The 20,694-nt window shown below is 44.1% G+C and overlaps 1 protein-coding gene across 1 annotated transcript; it reads right to left on the bottom strand.

Moving 5' to 3' along the window:
• Positions 1–486: 486 nt before the first annotated feature.
• LOC110500181 (mitochondrial 10-formyltetrahydrofolate dehydrogenase) lies at positions 487–18,584 on the bottom strand. Its single transcript, XM_021577384.2, has 23 exons — positions 18,390–18,584; positions 16,781–16,925; positions 13,652–13,886; positions 12,693–12,858; positions 12,455–12,556; positions 11,482–11,571; positions 11,177–11,311; positions 10,789–10,914; positions 10,533–10,624; positions 10,175–10,322; positions 7,100–7,219; positions 6,797–6,924; positions 6,447–6,597; positions 6,185–6,255; positions 5,904–6,009; positions 5,528–5,615; positions 5,209–5,302; positions 5,019–5,118; positions 4,811–4,909; positions 4,455–4,620; positions 2,185–2,290; positions 1,869–2,068; positions 487–1,610 (listed from the first exon to the last, which is right to left on the bottom strand). Exons 1-23 carry the CDS (start codon positions 18,435–18,437, stop codon positions 1,555–1,557), a joined length of 2,772 nt encoding a protein of 923 aa, XP_021433059.2. The 5' UTR covers positions 18,438–18,584; the 3' UTR covers positions 487–1,554.
• Between the last annotated feature and the right edge of the window lie 2,110 nt (positions 18,585–20,694).

Below are 20,694 nucleotides of genomic sequence, written 5' to 3'. Positions count from 1 at the left end.
TACTAATGATCAATTAGCCTTTTAAAATTATAAACTTGGATTAGCTAACACAACGTGCCATTGGAACACAGGAGTGATGGTTGCTGATAATGGACCTCTGTACGCCTATGTAGATATTCCATTAAATATCAGCCGTTTCCAGCTACAATAGTAATTTACAACATTAACAATGTCTACACTGTATTTCTGATCAATTTGATGTTATTTTAATGGACAAAAAATGTGCCTTTCTTTCAAAGACAAGGACATTTCTAAGTGACCCCAAACTTTTGAACGGTAGTATATGTTGGAAGACAAACAATACTGTATGTGCCGGGGCTGGTTTTTGCACAAGGTTCGGAGGAGAATAGTCTCTCACATCTCCATAGAGACCCAGATTTCCCTGTAGTTTTCAAAATGCTAATTGAAAATGGCACATACAATGAAAATATATTCTTGAACGTATACTTTCTTAGTGTTAGCCGTTGTATTCGTATATCAACACTAGTCTTTCAAAGGAAGTTTATTTAATATCGTATTTAAATTAATATGTATTATTTACTAAAAACTTAGGGACAATCTGCAGTTTCTACATATATTTTTTGACTTAAATTGATATGTACTCATTGATTCTTGAATATACCTTAGAAATGCTTAATGAGCTTAGTTGAACTGTCGTACCCCATCATAACCCCAAATATAAGCTTTTTCTACTTCATTTTTTGTGAACAAAGTAAACTACATAGCCTCAAATCATCGTTTAAAACTATAATGTTGATGTCATTGAAGGTCAGTCCTTGCATCCATTGCTCTGTCTATACATTTGAGAGTAGTTACATTTCTCCAGTCCCGTCCCTCAGTTTTTTACCAAAACAGGGGCAGGTAGGTTGGTGTGCTTTAAAAATGCATAATCTAGTGTTGTAACCTACAGTGCTCATTTTCTGACAGAAATACAATGTCAAAAAAATATATCCAATTATTCAGTGTGTTTTCTTTTGTTATAAAATATTTACAAATAACAATTTAACTAAGGGAGTTGTGGCTATCTTCAGCAGAAGTGTGGCACCTAACATTGCTGAGCAGAAATGACATACGAATTTGAACCTGCATGCTTGAGTTAAAATTAAATGTTGCAAAAGATGTGTGACTGTAACAGAGCAGGAGGAGATTGCCTGAAGCGCTCGGCTTTTGAAAAGCAAAACGTTCTTTCATAATGAGTGGAGGAACCGAAACCTTAAACTCAAAGTGAAGGGGTGTTGATCCAGTCAAATCCACCTTGGCTCTGGAATACTGAAATCCACCTCTGCGTTTGATATGTGCATTTCCCTTTTTGTAACTTTGGGGAAAACCGCCTGTGTCCATAATGCAAGTTTTCGACCAGAATGCTCAAACTGTAGGCCCCTTGAGACGAGGTCGTGGCAGAGGGTAGGCTACACATTAAAGGTCTCCTCTCTCACACACACCTGCTGTTAGGAAAGCGGAGCTGGACTCTTGATCAAGACTGACTGGTGAGTCGTGATCAGGTGGATTGAGTGTTCAGTCGTTGTTACAGTTTATTAGGAGTGGCTGGCTGCCTTAGTACTCCACAGTCACTGCTTTGGTCCTGAGGTATTCGTTAAGAGCATCCTCTCCTGCCGACAGAACCGAAGCACAGTTAATCGGTCAAACTCAAATCAAGCATGTTGGATATCACAAGGCTATTCAAAGCTCCTAGGCCCATAGTTCAAAGACAATGTTTCAAGAAAAAGATAAACAATGGAAAATACATGGATATCTATTTATGACAGATCAACAAAAAATCAGCATACGATATGATCCACATTCCAATATGACAGTATCCAACATGAAACCCCTTGCCTAAATGATTACATGATTAACCCCAGACTCACCAAGGTCTTTACCGAAGCCCGACTGTTTGAAACCACCGAACGGCGAGGCCACGTCGGTCTTGTTGTAAGTGTTGACGAACACGGTCCCGGCGTCCAGCCTCTCGCTCACGTACATGGCCTTGTTGATGTCGCGCGTGAACACACCGGACGCCAGGCCGAACTCGGTGTCGTTGGCTCTGTTTAGCACGCCATCTATGTCACTGCAGGTCAGAAGGGGAGAAAAGGGAGGTTGGTCAGGGTTGGGAACCATAAACAGCTCTATTACTTGGGTCTGTGGTGAGGAAAGGTGGTCTCTTTAAAGACTGAGGAGACGTACCCGTCTTTGAACTTGGACACCACCATTATGGGACCAAAGGACTCCTCTTTGGCGATGAACATGTGATCCTCCACGTCTGTGAACAGTGTGGGCTCCATGAAGAACCCTGGAGGGAAACCACATCATAGTGTAGTTAGCAATGATGATGAAGGTGGTTGGCTAAAATGTTGCATTACAGTGGCCTCCAATTGTGTTGTACTGTATCACCAGTATTCACTGACCAGTCTTATGTTACCAACTATTCAACTATTGTAGTCCATATACTATCATATCCTACAATTCTTCAGATATACTACATATTCTATCCACATACTGTTCATAATGTCTATACATCCCATCATATGGGCAAAAAAGTATTTAGTTAGCCACCAATTGTGCAAGTTCTCCCACTTAAAAAGATGAGCGAGGCCTGTAATTTTCATCATAGGTACACTTCAACTATGACAGACAAAATGAAAAAAATAAAATCCAGAAAATCACATTGTAGGATTTTTAATGAATTTCTTTGCAAATTATGGTGGAAAATAAGTATTTGGTCAATAACAAAAGTTTATCTCAATACTTTGTTATATACCCTTTGTTGGCAATGACAGAGGTCAAACGTTTTCTGTAAGTCTTCACAAGGTTTTCACACACTGTTGCTGGTATTTTGGCCCATTCCTCCATGCAGATCTCCTCTAGAGCAGTAATTTTTTGGGGGGGCTGTTGCTGGGCAACACGGACTTTCAACTCCCTCCAAAGATTTTCTATGGGGTTGAGATCTGGAGACTGGCTAGGCCACTCCAGGACCTTGAAATGCTTCTTACGAAGCCACTCCTTTGTTGCCCGGGCGGTGTGTTTGGGATCATTGTCATGCTGAAAGACCCAGCCACGTTTCATCTTCAATGCCCTTGTTGATGGAAGGAGGTTTTCACTCAAAATCTCACGATACATGGCCCCAGTCATTTTTTCCTTTACACGGGTCAGTCGTCCTGGTCCCTTTGCTGAAAAACAGCCCCAATGCATGGTGTTTCCACCCCCATGCTTCACAGTAGGTATGGTGTTCTTTGGATGCAACTCAGCATTCTTTGTCCTTCAAACACAACGAGTTGAGATTTTACCAAAAAGTTATATTTTGGTTTCATGACATTTTCCCAATCTTCATCCAAATGCTCTCTAGCAAACTTCAGACGGGCCTGGACATGTACTGGCTTAAGCAGGGGGACACGTCTGGCACTGCAGGATTTGAGTCCCTGGCGCCGTAGTGCGTTACTGATGGTAGGCTTTGTTACTTTGGTCCCAGCTCTCTGCAGGTCATTCACTAGGTCCCCCCGTGTGGTTCTGGGATTTTTGCTCACCATTCTTGTGATCCTTTTGACCCCACGGGGTGAGATCTTGCGTGGAGCCCCAGATCGAGGGAGATTATCAGTGGTCTTGTATGTCTTCCATTTCCTAATAATTGCTCACACAGTTGATTTCTTCAAACCAAGCTGCTTACCTATTGCAGATTCAGTCTTCCCAGCCTGGTGCAGGTCAACCATTTTGTTTCTGGTGTCCTTTGACAGCTCTTTGGTCTTGGCCATAGTGGAGTTTGGAGTGTGACTGTTTGAGGTTGTGAACAGGTGTCTTTTATACTGATAACAAGTTCAAACAGGTGCCATTAATACAGGTAACGAGTGGAGGACAGAGGAGCCTCTTAAAGAATAAGTTACAGGTCTGTGAGAGCCAGGAATCTTGCTTGTTTGTAGGTGACCAAATTATTTTCCACCATAATTTGCAAATAAATTAATTAAACATCCTACAATGTGATTTTCTGGATTTTTTTCCTAATTTTGTCTGTCATAGTTGAAGTGTACCTATGATGAAAATTACAGGCCTCTCTCATCTTTTTAAATGGGAGAACTTACACAATTGGTGGCTGACTAAATACTTTTTTGCCCCACTGTGTGTGTATATATATATATATATATGTATGTATTTATTTATTTATTTTTACTCTGGACTCTGACAATGTTAATATTTCTATATTCCTTAATTCCATTATTTTACTTTTAGATTAGTGTGTATTGTTGTGAACTGTAAGATAATACTGCACTGTTGGAGCTAGGAACACAAGCAATTCGCTACACCTGCAATAACATCAGCAAAATACTGTATGTGTATGTGACTAAAACAACTTGATTTGATTTTAAACACAGGTTATTCTACTATAGCTCCTTTGGTAGGAGTGCATACTGTGATACTAAGAGGGGCCTATAGTATTGAAAAGACACTGCTTCAAAAGTGTTTACCTGGCCTGTCCACCTGTTTGCCCCCGTACACCAGCGTGGCGCCCTCCTTCACGCCCACCTCACAGTACTCCACCAGCTTATCCATGTGGGCCTTGTGGTTCTGGGGCCCGTGCTCCGTGGAGCGGTCCAGAGGATCACCCACCTTCATCTTCTTTATCTCCTCCAACTGATGGGATGAAGAGGAGGGTAGACGGAGGAAGAGGAGGAATGCAAAGGCGATGATGAGGAAAAGGATCTTGAGAGACCCTTGAGCAACGCTACAAGGAGACTCAGTTGTTGTGGGGTGGAGGAAGGGGGGGAAGAGGAGAAGTGTATTGTGCGTTTTGGACTGTTGTGGGAGGGTTCAGGATACTCACCACTCTCTTGATGTACTCGTCATGTATGGACTCCTCCACGAACAGGCGTCCAGCAGCAATGCAGTTCTCTCCTTTGTTGAAGAACACAGAACTCATACCCTGCAGAAAGGGAGGTGGAGGGGAAGGGAATATGACGAAAATAAGAGCAGGTTCTCCTCTTTTCCTTCTGTTTTAGTTACTCTCTCTTTTCTTTCCCTCCCTCTCTCACCATGCGCACAGCCTTGTCCATGTCACAGTCGCTGAAGATGATGAGTGGAGACTTCCCTCCTAGCTCCAGAGAAACCTTCTTCAGGTTACTCAGCGCACAGCTGCAACAGGAAATAACACGTGAGCCTGAGCAGGAAGTAGCCCAATATCAGCATATCAGGAATAACTGGGGTCCCAGCCCCCTACTGTACCTTTTCATGATCTGTTTGCCGATAGGGGTGGAGCCTGTGAAGCCCAGTTTACGGATGTCAGGGTGGTCAGACAAGCGCTGTCCCACCATCCCACCTATTAGAGAGATGGTGGATAGGGAGGTAGAGAGAGAAAGGGGTGAGGGCGGCAGGGGGAGAAAGGGTAGTAGAGATGAGGGAGAGAGGGTGGTGGATGGGGAGATGGAATGAGAGAAACAGAAAAATAAAGATTAGAATCAAAAACCTTATCTAATAAGATCTCACAGATCTCCTGGGGGACTTCTCCCTTCCCACAAGCTCTTGCTCCCTTGTGTCCTGTTACCTGAGCCAGGTACGATGTTGATGACTCCCTTGGGAATGCCAGCCTTCACAGTCAGCTCAGCAAACTTCAGGGCTGACAGAGGAGTAACCTTTTGGACGAGAGCAGAGAGCGAGTGAAACATGTTCCTTGCTGTGGACACGGGGAAACTCTTCAAGTGAATCAAATGACATCTGATATTCACATATGTGGTTCAGCAATGTGCCGTGCTAGAGAGGCTATTTTAACACGTCAGCCTGCAGAGAAAGGTTACATTAGGTAGAGTTGTGCGTGACAGGTCGAGTCGAGTGTGACTGCCGTGTTACATAAGTTGTTCACCTGCTGGTATAAAATCTACGACTGAATCTGTCGTAATGTATGCAGGTGTGTGTGTTCTCACCTGTGCAGGTTTCAGGACCAGTGTGTTTCCAGCAGCGAGGCAAGCGGCACTCTTCCATGCCAGCATCATGAGTGGGTAGTTCCAGGGAATGACGATGGCACACACACTGGCACCCAGGAAACACACAACACTCACCGTGAGCAGGTGCCACAGTTCAGCCAAATGCAGTGGTTGCTACTCATACTCATACTAAAACCACTACTCATGAATCATGTTCATATCTAAATGCATATTGCTATTTCCTAGTAGAGTTGTATCACATGTGAACTCTGACCCCTTACCCCAGAGGTTCCTTCTTGGTGAAGGTCAGGTTGCGATTGGGCCTGGCCTGGTTGATGGGTATCGTCTTGCCCTGTAGCAGACAGGATATAATAGAAGATATCCTTAGACTACTAGATTACTGAAAAAGATTGAGACAACTAGGTCAGGATGTGGAAACAGGGAAATGTGAATGAAAAAGAAGTGGAGCCAGTTTCATCGTACAAAAACCCCTCCAAACATCTTTATATTTCACATATCTGGTCCATGCAGGTGAAACTGTACCTGGATCTTGTCGCACCAGCCGGCGAAGTAGCGGAAGGTCTGGATGGACATGCCTACGTGGGTCTTCAGGGCCAGGGTGTAGACAGCTCCAGAGTCTATGGACTCTATGGTGGCCAACTCCTCCTGGTGCTCCTCCATCAGGTCAGCCAGCCTGGTAGGGAGGGGAGGTCAACAAGAGAGATGGAGGTAGGGTCCACTGGCAGTCTTTGTCCTCAAAATATATTATTGTTGTATAAGTGGACATAAATCTGCACTATATAAACAAGTTCCCTGATAGTAACTATACTCCATAATGAGTCGAGGCAGATCTCCACCAGGCCTCTAGGAGGCGCTGTAGGCTTGGTGCTCACTTGTACAGCAGGGTTCCACGATCTCTAGGGTTCATCCTGCCCCAGGGGCCAACCTCAAAGGCCTCTTTGGCTGCTGCTACCGCCCGGTCCACATCTCCCACTGACGCATAGGCTACCTTACAGATCACCTAGGGAAAAGGGTTCATATTTAATGAAGTACCAATACAATAATGTCCACAAGTACGTATATCAGAGTGTATATCTAAGTATGATAGATGAGTAACAGTAGGGTGTGTGTGTGTGTGTGTGTGTGTGTGTGTGTGTGTGTTCAGGTGTATCTGTTTGTATAGCATGACAACTCACAGAGCCATCGGCAGGGTTTATGGTATTGGCGGTCTTGCCGTTCTCTGCGTCCTCAAACTTGCCATTGATGAAACACTGCCAAGGCATCTTCACCGTCATGTTGTTGACGTCTTTAGTTGCCTGGAAACCAAACCATGACAGTGGCATAACATTACACGTCAAAGACAAATTACAGATCCAGCTGTGTCTTATAAACACGTGTATATGTGTATATGTGTCATATAAACGCTTGAAAATACAAGTGGAAAGTGAGTGGGAAACAGTATGTTTCTCATCATCATCAATAGTAACAACATTTCAAATCAAACTTTATTTGTCATGTGCCGAATACAAGTGTAGACTTTACCGTGAAATGCTTACTTACAAGCCCTTAACCAACAGTACAGTTCAAGAAGAGAAGAAACATATTTACCAAGTAACACAATAAGAATAACGAGGCTATATACAGGTGGCACCGGTACCGAGTCAGTGTGCAAGGGTACAGGTCAGCTGATATCATTTGTACATGTAGGTGGGGGTGAAGTGACTATGCATAGATAATAAACAGCGAGTAGCAGCAGTGTACAAAAGGGAGGGGTGGGGGGTAGAAGCTGTTCAGCAGTCTTAGAAGCTGTTCAGAAGTCTTGTTCAGCAGTCTTAGAAGCTGTTGAGGAGCCTTTTGGTCCTAGACTTGGCGCTCTGGTACCGCTTGCCGCGTGGTAGCAGAGAGAACAGTCTTTTACTTGGGTGACTGGATTCTGACAATTTTATGGGCTTTGCTCTGATACCGCCTATTGTATAGGTCCTGGATGGCAGGGAGCTTGGCCCCAGTGATGTTGCCATACCAGGCGGTGATGCAACTGGTCAGGTTGCTCTTGATGGTGCAGCTGTAGAACTTTGAGGATCTGGGGACCCATGCCAAATCTTTTCAGTCTCCTGAGGGGGAAAAGGTTTTGTCGTGCCCTCTTCACAACTGTCTTGGTATGTTTGGACAATGATAGATCGTTGGTAATGTGGACACCAAGGAACTAGAAACTGTCAACCCGCTCCACTACAGCCCCATCGATGTTAATGGGGGCCTGTTCAGCCCGCCTTTTCCTGTAGTCCACGATCAGCTCCTTTGTCTTGCTCACATTGAGGGAGAGGTTGTTGTGGCACACACTGCCAGTTCTCTGACCTCCTCCTTATAGGCCGTCTCATCATTGTCTGTGATCAGTCCTACCACTGTTGTGTCATCAGCAAACTTAATGATGGTGTTGTAGTCGTGTTTGGCCACGCAGTCGTGGGTGAACAGGGAATACAGGAGGGGACTAAGTACACACCTGAGGGGCCCCAGTGTTAAGGATCAGTGTGGAAGATCTGTTGTTGCCTACCCTTACCACCTGGGAGGTGTTTAGACCCAGAGTTCTTAGCTTAGTGATGAGCTTCGTGGGCACTATGGTCTTGAACGCTGAGCTGTAGTCAATGAACAGCATTCTCACATAGGTGTTCCTTTTGTCCAAGTGAGAAAGGGAAGTGCGGAGTGTGATTGAAATTGCGTCATCTGTGGATCTGTTGCGGCAGTATGCGAATTGGAGTGGGTCTAGGGTGTCCGGGAGGATGCTGTTGATGTGAGCCATGACCAGCCTTTCAAAGTACTTCATGGCTACTGACGTGAGTGCCACGGGGCAGTAATCATTTATTCAGGTTACCTTTGCTTCCTTGGGCACAGGGACTATGGTGGTCTGCTTGAAACATATAGGTATTACAGACTCGGTCAGGGAGAGGTTGAAAATGTCAGTGAAGACACTTGCCAGTTGGGCCACGCATGCTTTGAGTACACATCCTGGTAATCCATCTGGCCCAGCGGCTTTGTGAATGTTGACCTGTTTAAAGGTTTTGTACACATTGGCTACCGAGAGCGTTATCACAGTCATCCAGAATAGCTGGTGGTCTTGTGCATGCTTCAGTGTTGCTTGCCTCGAAGCGAGCATAAAAAAGGCATTTAGCTCGTCAGAAGGATAGAATTACGGTCAGATTTGCCAAATGGAGGGCGGGGTAGAGCTTTGTAGGCATCTCTGTGTGTGGAGTAAAGGTGGTCTAGGATTTATTTTTCTCTGGTTGCACATGTGACATGCTGGTAAAAATTTGGTAAAACTGACTTAAGTTTTTCTGCATTAAAGTCTCCCGCCACTAGGAGCGCCATTTCTGGGTGAGCATTTTCTTCTTTGCTTATGGTCTTTTAGAGTTGGTTGAGAGCGGTCTTAGTGCCAGCTTTGTTCTGTGGTGGTAAATAGATGGCTACGAATAATATAGATGAGAACTCTCTTGGTAGTGTGGTCTACAGCTTATCATAAGGTACTCAAGGCTTCTTTAATGACAAATAGACACACACCTCCACCCCTCGTCTTACCAGAGGTGGCGTCTCTGTTCTGCCGGTGCATGGAAAATCCTGCTAGCTCTATATTGTCCGTATCATCGTTTAGCCACGTCTCGGTGAAACATTGGATGTTACAGTTTTTGATGTCCCGTTGAAGGGATAATCTTAATCGTAGGTCATACATTTTATTTATTTTCCAATGATTGCACGTTAGCAAGAAGAACGGATGGCAGTGTGAGTTTCTCGCTCACCTACGGATACACAGAAGGCTGCCCAATCTGCGGCCCCTTTTCCTGAGTCTTTTCTTCGCGCAAAAGGTGTGGATCTGGGCCTGTTTCAGTGAAAGCAGGATATTTTTCTCTCGGGCTCGTTAAAGGAAAAGGTTTCTTACAGTCCTCTGTCAGTAATCTCAGTTCTGATGTCCAGAAGTTATTTTCGGTCATAAGAGACGGTAACATTATGTACACAATAATAAAAAAATAAGTTACACAACACGCAAAAAAACTAACGAAATAGCACAATTGGTTGAGAGAATGTAAAACGTCAGCCATGTTCTGCTCTGTATGACTAGCCTGGTCCCAGATCAGCTTGTACTGTCTTGCCAACTCCTTTGGTCATTAATTGTGGTGTCTTGCCAACTCCTATGATCATTGTTGCACAACTGACCATAGGAGTTGGCAAGACAGCACAAACTGATCTGGGACCAGGCAACTGTATGACAGTTTTGTCTGACTCACATAGTCGATGACCATCTCCTCCTCCTGGTCCTCCCCCCTCAGCCTTCTCACAAACATCTGGATAAAGTCCTGGAAAGTGGTGGCCATGTACACATCCTCATTCTGCAGCTGCAACCCTACACACCTCTGCTTGATCTCCTCCACCAGCCTGGGGAGAAGATGGGGTTATAGCAGGGTCATAGTGAAGTTATGTCAGGTCATAGGAGAATATGTCACTCAGGTACAATGGGGTCAACTAGAGTCACCATGATGATTAAAAGCTGATCACTGCTAATAGAATATATAACAAAAAACTCTAGGTCAAGTGAGGGAAATGAAGGGTTAAACCAGGCCAATGCCAGTGAAAGCATACACTCACCTGACCACGTCCATAGAAGCAGCTCCTGACTTGAAGAAGTCTGTGGTTTCCTCAATGGCAGCAACGTTGCTCAAAATGCCTTTCCAGATGTCCTGGAGTGACAACACACTGAATCAGTGGTGCTAATTGAACAGTTTCTATCTGAATCATGCATTTGCAACATGGCGGTATACTAAGTAACAGATTATGTTGTAGTAGTGTCAAACTATCACACATGGCTATGTGGAAGCCTTCAGAGACACAATGAGAAACGTACTCGTATCTCCTCTGCAATCTTCTTCTCGTCATCAGTCAGCTCCACGCGGGCGGTGTCTCCTGAAGAGAAGTACTTAGCAGCAGAGATCATCTTACCATCCTCAAACTGCAGGTTCTTCACCATCAGCTGTGGAGGAACCAGAGGAGGAAGAGGGTGAGGAGAGGGAGAAGGAGGAGAGGCAACAAATAGTTAGGGTTAGGCCTAAGCCATGTCTTAATGACTAAACTGGAGAAATCATTCACAAAATGAACATTAGAAGCCATCGGAGGTTGATAGATATAATGCTCTATGTTACAGCACAGGTAATACAGTTAACAGGGTTGCCACTAGACACTTGCTTGTACATTTTCCTATTCGTTTCCCATTGATCTCATTTTCTGTGACTCACCGCTTTGCTATCTGACCCGTACAGAACCAGGCCGTTCTTGGTGACGACACCAGGCTGGGACGCCCCCTCTATCTCCAGGGGCTGTCCGGCTGGCACCGACTCCCCCAGCATGGACGACCCGTACAGAGTCACAGTCTAAGAAGAGAGAGGACATGGGGTCGATTGACATACTGCCAATGAGACAGACAGACACACACACACACGGTAATAAAGAAACAGAACATTAGACACGACGGTACAGTTCATACATACATTGTAAATGTAAGTGTGTGTGTGTGTGCAAGTGTGTGTTTTAGGGAACGCACCTGACCATCAATGACCGCCCACGCCCCGGGGACTTTGTCGTGGCCACGGATCCAGTTGTGGATAGCCTCTGCCGGCTGGGCGAGGTTAACCTGGAGGACAGACAGAAGATGGGTGAGGAAGAAAACCTTCCTTTTCAGACACTTCTTTCCTTGGTTTCTAGGAACCAGGGGGAGGACAAACAGTTGGCTGCCTATTACGCAGCACTTAGAAGAGGGACCTTAAAAATAACCCCTCACTCCCTCCTCGCCTTAAGAATGTTGGCCAGTACTATAGGCTCTCGTAAGTTAACACTCCCCACCCACCTCAAACCCTACCCCCCTCCTTATACAACCCCTCATCCCATTACTGGCCCTAGTACATCACCCTCTTGTTAAACAGGACTATTCCAAACTGAGTAATGAATGGACGTAGTGTGGAATTAAATGGCTACAAATGGAGCAACATCAAACTGCCATAAGAATTTCAGCAGAAAAGTGACAGGACATTATTTGAATGTTTATTTCCTAACATGATATTTGACTTAGTTTCCTTCATTCCCTACAAACAGCCTTAACCAGGTGACCCTGTTTCACAGCCACATTCGGTATCTCTGTAACGTTTCTCCTCGTCATCGGAGGAAGAGTAGTCAAGATCGGACCAAAATGCAGCGTGGTATGTGTCCATGTTAATATTTAATAAATCAACTGAACACTGAATAACAAAACAACAAAGAGAGTGAACGAAACAGTCCTGTAAGGTGCAACAACACAAAACAGAAAACTACCCACAAATCAAGTGGGAAAAGCAGGCTACCTAAGTATGATTCTCAATCAGAGACAACGATTGACAGCTGCCTCTGATTGAGAACCATTACCAGACCAAACACATAGAAAACCAAAACTAGAACAACACATAGAATGCCCAACTCACGCCCTGACCAACCTAAACAAGAAACATAACAAAGGAACTAAGGTCAGGACGTGACAATCTCACCTTGGAGTTGGACTTCTTCTGGATACCCTCGTAGCTGGCCCCCTCCTCTGTCTGAGGGACTCGTGGGGCCTTCCCATCAGCGATCAGCTGCACTGACTCCACCTGCACCACAGGAATACACCAGCCCCCAAGCGATGTCAGTGTGTTACGTGTTACAGTAGTGGGACTGTGATATGTTTTATCCTGATTGTGATCCGAGGATGGACAGATGGAGATGGTGGTGCATTGCTATGGTTACCATGGCCTTGATGCCCTCTGGAAAGAGGAAGCGATTGTAGAGGGAGTCCACCGTGTCGTTGGGTTCCACAGGACACTCTCTCTGGAGCAGGATGGGACCGGTGTCCAGACCATCATCAGCCCAGAAGATGGAGAACCCAGCCTTCTTATCCCCTTGGATCAGAGTCCTGAGAACACAGGACCAGGTCAGACACAGAACCAACGTCAAGCATAGAACCACGGTCATACATAAAAACAGGGATGTACCCAGAAACAGGGTCATACATGGAACCATATGGAGAAGGCCACTCATGGAATCAGGTAATGCATAAACCTAGGAACTAAATTGTGACAAAGCTATTAGCTGGAAAAAAGTAGGCTACATGAAAAGTGCAGTAATGTTAATATAACCGTGTATGCGTGCGCAGGTTTTCAGTGAATTTATGTCAATCACAAAGCTCATCTGCATTTCCTGCAGAGCAGGATAATTCTCAGCAACAAAAGAAAGAGTGATCAAATTAAGATTCTACACCTGTAGTACAGAGCGAGAGAAAGCCAGCCTTTTCCATAGAGCCCACTCACAAGTAAAAAGAGCCAAGTCAGACACAGATCAGTGTCAAATATAGGCTAAATCCACATAGCTGTTCACACACAGAGACGTACATAGACTCACACACACACACCCTGAAACACAGATAACAGGAACCGAGAATAGATAAGGGTAGGAAAAAGATAAGGCAAACTGTACTCAGCCAAACACATTACAAACAGTTCATCCCCAAACCAGACCAGTTAGATAGCACCTCTCACTCCTACTCAGCTCTCCAGCAGGTGTTTAACTATATGGGCAAGGCACACACTGAAAACTTTACACTGGTCCGTCTCCATTCACCACACACACACACACACCCTACCCCACACGCCTATAAACCTTAATCCTCACACTATCTTAACCCTTTCTTTCTCCCCTCCCTCCCTCACCAGTTGATGGCGGAGGCCCCGCGGTGCAGGGGCAGGATGGAGGGGTGGTAGATGATGGAACCGTGGGCCGGGTGGTCGATCACGTTCATGGGGATGAACTGGGAGCAGAAGGGCATGACGTTGAGCTCAGCCCCCACCGCCTTGTAGGCCTCCACTACTTCCGGGATGGGCTCCCCTTTGACACGCCACCGCGGGAACTTAAAGACTGGCGTCCCGTCCTTCTCCGCCACTACCGCTGGGGGGAGAGAAAGGCGAGGGAGGGGGGGTGGACAGAACATTTATATATTTTCCCTCTTAATTTAAAAACTAGTTTTTACTTTTGTACAGTATGTAACTGTGTATCTCAGTTTATCTGTGTGACCGTTATCTGTGTGAGGTGGGTGTGCGTCAGGGTTAATTATGAATTGAGTTGCAAATTGCTCTTTCATTTCAATTAAATTCTTGAATTTGAATTGGCCACACCCAACATGAAGCAGAATTTGAATAGAATTTGAATGAAAGGAAGTAGAATTTATTTCAATTAAATTCAAATGGATTATTTATTCTACACATTACCATAGTAATGTTTATTTTGATATCATGCATGGTTGGTTACCAGTACCATAAGGCTGAAACATTTTATTTCTAAACTCATTCTCAACCATTTCAAATAATTAGTGGCCTGGACAAATTCTAAGATCATGTTGTGGGTTGTCTATAATAATTGATAATTCCCTTAGTGTTTTTAAATATAAAAAAACAAACATTGCATTTGATCAAACGCTGCAGTATGGAAGGGAACATCAAACTAATATTTGAAATGGTGTGTGAATTCTTTGCCTTAATAATTAGCATATCCTGTTGATAAAAGACTTCTCATATGAATGAGACTTCATGTTTCACGTCTCAGTTGAATTGCTTTGAATTCCAATCTAATCAAATTCTGCTTCCTGTGGTGTGTGGCCAATTCAAATTCAATTCCAATTCACTGTTTGAATTTAATTAAATTCTGAAATTCCGAATTGACACCAACTCTGGTGTGAGTGGGGGTTCCGGTCTTCCCCAGTTCCAACCAGTTCCAGGGCACAGATTGCTCTACTACCCTACTAGGGTTATGGTTACATGAAACCCACACTTTGGCCCCACCTGCTCCACACAAATTAAATTACACACATGGGAGGGGTGGGACAGGATAGGGGGCTGGCCTGGGGGCACACGGTCCGTCTCAGAGTGAGTGTGTGCACCGGTGTGTGTGTGTGTGTGTGTGTTAAAGGCCACATGGAGCTGTTGGCCTCATCCAGCCAGCTATGCTAATCTGGGTGCTAAGCATGATAGTAGCCTCGTAGTAATGCTTTATAAGAAGGCCATGCTTTATGCCATGGCAATAAGTGACGTGTTAGAGGCTGTTTGACTCACAGACGGTTAGGCTAATAGAGACAGTTTCTGTTTACCATCCAACGCTATGTTCGTGATGTGCGTGCATCCCAACATCAAAAAGCTCTGTAACAGGATAGCTAAAGCTGATGTCGGGACCTTAACAAACTTAAAAGCGAGTGAGTGATGACCATGAAAACACACAGGACTGGTGGCTATAGCTATTTTCAACAAGTATATTATTCTTCTGGCTTTATCGAACTCTATTGTTCATATTTGACCTTCACTTGCTAGCTTGCTTGTTAACTTGTACAAGCTGAAGTTGCATGGGATCATATCCACTGCTAGGTAAACAAAGAGGTTTCTGATGATGAACTGTGCATGCAACTTTTCACTACGTGGGAAATGGGTCTATAGATGTGACATTACATCATCATTACATTGTCAAGTAAACATTTACACAGTAGGCAAAAAAAAACCACAATCAAACCATCTGCTCTGTAAATACTTTGCCTCGGGCTAATAACAGGAAAATCAAATGTGAAACAATGTTTTACTTAAATATTTGACCATATTGTGTAACAAGGTTTCCTTTACAGTACCTGTGTCCAGCAATTCAGGCCCCGACAGGTCTCTGGACCAGAGGTCCTCTGCCAGATCAACTCAACGGGAATGTTATTTTTACCGGGATGCCAAAAAAATCGTAATAACACAGAGATCTGTTTCCCTAGCCAAATGGCAGAAATCTCTCAATCCTGTGCCAAGAACACAGTGGGTCGCTGTATAACTTCACTGCAGAGCAGAGGAGGCTGGTAGGATGAGCTATAGGAGGTCAGGCTCATTGTAATAGTTAGCATGGAATAAATGGAAGAGTTAAACATGTGGTTTCAATATGTTTGCTGTGTTTGATACCGTTCCATTCCAGCCATTACAATGAGCCTGTCCTATAGTTTCTCCCACCCGCCTCTTCTGCTGCAGTCAGGCTGAACTGAAGTTAGGCTAAATCAGGGTAATTGGGACTAACAGGGTTTGGTCAGGGGTGTGTATCTCCCCTGTGTGTTGTTGTTTGGTTGCCTAGGAAGGACGCAGTGGCGTTAAACTACGGATATTGTCCCATCTAGTCAGTTATCCTCTCTATAGAGAGAGAAGATAAAGCAGATATAGAATGAAGAAAGAGAGAGGGGGAGAAGCACAGAACAGGGACCCTTGCCATCCCAGCTGATGCATGCTGGGTAAAATAATTTGCATCATATCAAACCAGGGCCTCTCCCTACTAAAGCAATTGGCCCACAGTCCTAATGCTAGGCATAAAAGCCTGTCTTTTTAAAAAAAAAATTTAACAGAGTCAACATGGATCTACCTCCCTCACAGACAGGGGCAGTCAGTCCTCTCCTGACCCAGAGAGACCCAGGGCTAAAGGGGCTTCTGCTTCAGATTATCAGGGTAACCACTGAAGCCATTACATCTCATTTAGAAAAGTGACTGGGAGCAATCATTGACACAAACTCCACTAACTCAGTTAGACCGTGGGAGTCTAGGAGAGGACGGACTGGATCATGACTGAGACCATGCAGATGGTAACAATGTAAAGAGGTGGCCATGCTCTGGTGAGGATGTAAGCATACCACTTCCATAAATGTTTTGCTGCAATATTCATTCACTGAGTCATGATAACTTGTGTATCCCTCCAAAAAAGAGGGCATGATGAAGAGAAGGAAATAATGGAGAAGAGAGAGAGACTCTTCCTCCAGTCATCACCAGTGTGTCAATACTTACCCAGAGGGTCTGCCTTGCCATCCCTATCTGGCACAGTGAACACGCCCACCACCCTATGGCCCTGCTTCCGTAGGTTGGTGTACACTTCCTGTCCAAACAGGCTCTGGCCAATCAGAGCCAGTCTCAGCTTATTTTGGTAATAATTCTGGAGGAGACAGGAGAGAAGAAAGAGCATGTGAGGTAGAGTGGTAAAAACTCTTTCTGACACATGAGAATAGCCTATACTGTACTGGTGGGCTTTAAGATCAAAACACATATATTTCCCACCTTATCCTTCAGGCTTTGAACCAATTTGACCGAATACTGATGGAGACAAACTCCAACTTTCAATTGGACCATACTCATGTCCATGGCTAATATTCATTTTCACTTCTAACATCCCTCGTGTTGAGTATACATAGGCATTTTGTAACGTTGAAAAGCATTTATACTCTTCCCTCTCCATTGCCAAGTTTTTTTTAGGAGTTTCTGGCAGCCAGACTGGCCCAATGGGCAATAAATCTTGGTCCTCTGGGACAGAGGGTGGTCTGAAATGCTATTGACTACAGAGAACACAACCTCCTCCAACTAGAATGAATGCTCAAATAAGTTCAAATGAGGCTACTTCAATCAGTGTCTCTGTCTGGAAGTTCATGTGAAAATGGAAAGTTTCAAGTGTCCTATGCCGAAATAGACTAGGAATAAAGTAAACACTATAGCTGTTCATGTGTAATAACGTAATACATGTTAAGACAATGTAATAACCACATAATACATGTTATGACAATGTGTTATTCAATTGTTATAGCCTAATGCAAACAGCTCCTGTGAACGCTTACACCCAGACAGGCATGGTAGGCGAACATTTTCCAGCACTGAGTGACTACCTATCAGCCAGCTAAAACGGCAATGATAAGAGATACATTTCTGCCGTTACATTGTAACCACCTACAGTAGCAGTTTGATATGGGCCGGTGTTGTTTACACAACAACTACAAAACCATATCGTATCAGTCCCTTTTCCTTGCTAATATCCTGACAGTAACTTCAATGTCAGTCGAATTATAGGCAGTTCGTTGCGTGTATGTGGATTTCTGGATAGAGTGTATGTGGGTTTCTGGATAGTGTGTTGCTAAGCCGCTCTGTTCAGCTGTCTGTGGTCTCTCGTTCAGCTGATGCAACTCCCCACGAACTGTACAATGGAAGTAATTCGTGCAGCGATGGAGACAACGTGCATAACGTGGTAACTGGCATGTCTTTCTTTGTATGGTTGTTAGAATACAAATACATAATATGAATTCGCCTTTATAGTAATAAACGTTACTAATGTTGCATATCAGATATCAAAGAAGAGAACTGTCAAGCATGCATCGTATTTCGATTAGATTGTAGGGTACTGTGAGTGTGCACTGTGCACACCCAGGCATTGACGGATCTGAGACCGAGTCATTCATTAATTGTAACATATGAAGATGACTCGATTTTAACCTGATATATATTCATGCATTAGAACAACAATGACAACATCGTGTGAATCAGCTGGCAAGCAATTAGGATTCTCCATGGCGACAAAATGAGGGCGGGGGGAGACACAGGGGATAGCGGATGCAACATAAACAATGTTACTTACAGAGCTGGTAGAGAATTTCCTAATGATTCTGTTCGCTGTCCACAACATGATGGCTGTATTAATTAACACAAATTTAAAAACAACAGAATTAGTCCAACGTGTTCTGGGGACGTGTATGAGCTCCTGATGACACACACACCTGCCTCGCAATGACAGCGGTTCGAGCTAGCCACAGCCAGCTCACAACCGACAACCGGCGTGCGCGCAGGCTACTGTCTACGTGCGCGCTCACGAATCCTACTACTTCCTTCAATGAGGCACGCTTGTATTTTACATTTGACAGTCTTACTGGCGTTATAGTAAGAATTGCTTTTCGCAATGAATTGTGCGTGCTGCCAGTGGAATATCTATGTAATTTTATCAAAAGACCACGAAACCGGCCGGACACGGAGACGCAACATTGATCATGTAAAAAAACAAAAACGCTTAACCTTCATCTAGCGCCCCTCTTGAATGGGTTATGACGAGTAGGCTACATTTACATTGTAATTCCATTGTGATCAAATATAAATAGCAGCCATTATGTACTATTTTAGTTTAGTGCATTTTATACAAAATGATCTGTATTAGTTTATTTCAATGTTTATCATAATAATAAAATAAATCCACACACACACACACATCAGTATCATAACAGACCATGTGTAACTTTGTGATTGTTTAGTCATTCATTTAATTTCATCCATTCGCTACAGGCCCAGGTCTGGACAGCTTTTCCATCTCAGGAAAACCATCGATGTGTAAACACACTTTGACCTCTGCTGAACACCCTGATGGAAAACTAGAGCAGGGCAGCTCTCTGGATAGTAGTGGAAGGAACCCCAAACATTCACAACAAGGTGCTTTAAACACTCCACCGTTATGCCCTCTCCTGAGTGGAAATTGTGTAACATGAGGAATTATGCACTTGTATTGTTTATGAGTGAGGACAATCATATCCGTATCAAGGTGATTTGTTCTGTAATTCAGATTCAAGTTTGTAAAGCAGAATCAATCATAAGTCTCCATTTCAACATAAAGTATATTATATCTTCCATTGTAGGCAGACTCAGTTGGTTCAATGTTCACCTGTTAGAACACACCAGTACCTACTCTCTGTGTTGCCAAGCTATATCATCGAGAACACACCAGCTGCTGTGACTCCCAAAGTGAATGAGCTCTGATCAAACATTCTACCCTGATCCACACTGAACTGCCTGGCACAGGTTCCCCCATGCCAAGTTCAACAGGGTTACTTCTCAGTATGAAGAGATGCGCAAGCAAGGATGAACACCCCCACACACACACAAAATGGCTACTGATATCACTGTGGTCATCTGGGCAGTGTTATTATTGCCTTTGACCCCTAGTGCCCTCTATAAGCCTGCTGATTTCCAAAGGGATACTTACTGTATTACTGGTTTGTATCCATGTCATAGTCATGACAACAGTGTACTACTGTCCATTCCCATTTTGTAAATAATCTTAGTACCCCAATCTGACATGTCTTGTTTGCCTACAATGTATCCTCATGTCAAAGTTTAAAATGTCATGAGGGAAATACAAGGCACTCCTCCGTAGCACCCATGCTCAACATGATAAAGGGCAATGTATCAGTGGGAAAAAAATGTTTACCAAAATGAAGCCATCACAAAAGAACAGTGTTTGGAAGGACAAATTAAACAATGCATGCGACAATTCCATCATGACATTTTAAACTTTTACAAGGCTACATGGTAGGCACAGATCAGTGAGTCAGTCTCCCCTACTATTTAAATGTAGAATTGGTTAGTTATTGTCAGTGTAACCGATGTGAAATGGCTAGCTAGTAAGCGGTGTTGCGCGCTAATAGCGCTTCAAATCGGTGATGTCACTCTCTCTGAGAAGTAGTTGTTCCCCTTGCTCTGCAAGGGCCAAGGCTTTTGTGGTGCGATGGGTAACGCTGCTTCAAGGGTGGCTGTTGTTGATGTGTGCAGAGGGTCCCTGGTTCGGGGCGAGGGAAGGAAGCTATACTGTTACATCGGTACAAACTAGATGGATTACCATGAGATTGTAATTATAACATATCAAGTATAATGTAAGTCAAATGTTGACTGCAGTGAAGTTCACTAGTTGCAATTGGACATGCTTTGGATATCTGCATGCTGCAGTTAAGTGTAGACAGTTGGGTGCACTTCCAAGCCATTGAATATATTAGGAGTTGACTTATATACCAATAGTGTGACTATTAATAACTGCAGGCTGATAAAACTGGCTTGTGAGACTTAACCCCTCCTGTATGTGACACACTGTGTGTTGTAACTGCTGTCATTAATGCAGGTCTGAG

This window comes from Oncorhynchus mykiss, chromosome 21 (assembly GCF_013265735.2).
Source record: "Oncorhynchus mykiss isolate Arlee chromosome 21, USDA_OmykA_1.1, whole genome shotgun sequence".
NCBI lineage: Eukaryota > Metazoa > Chordata > Actinopteri > Salmoniformes > Salmonidae > Oncorhynchus > Oncorhynchus mykiss.
This window is presented reverse-complemented; position numbering and strand designations above follow the sequence as displayed.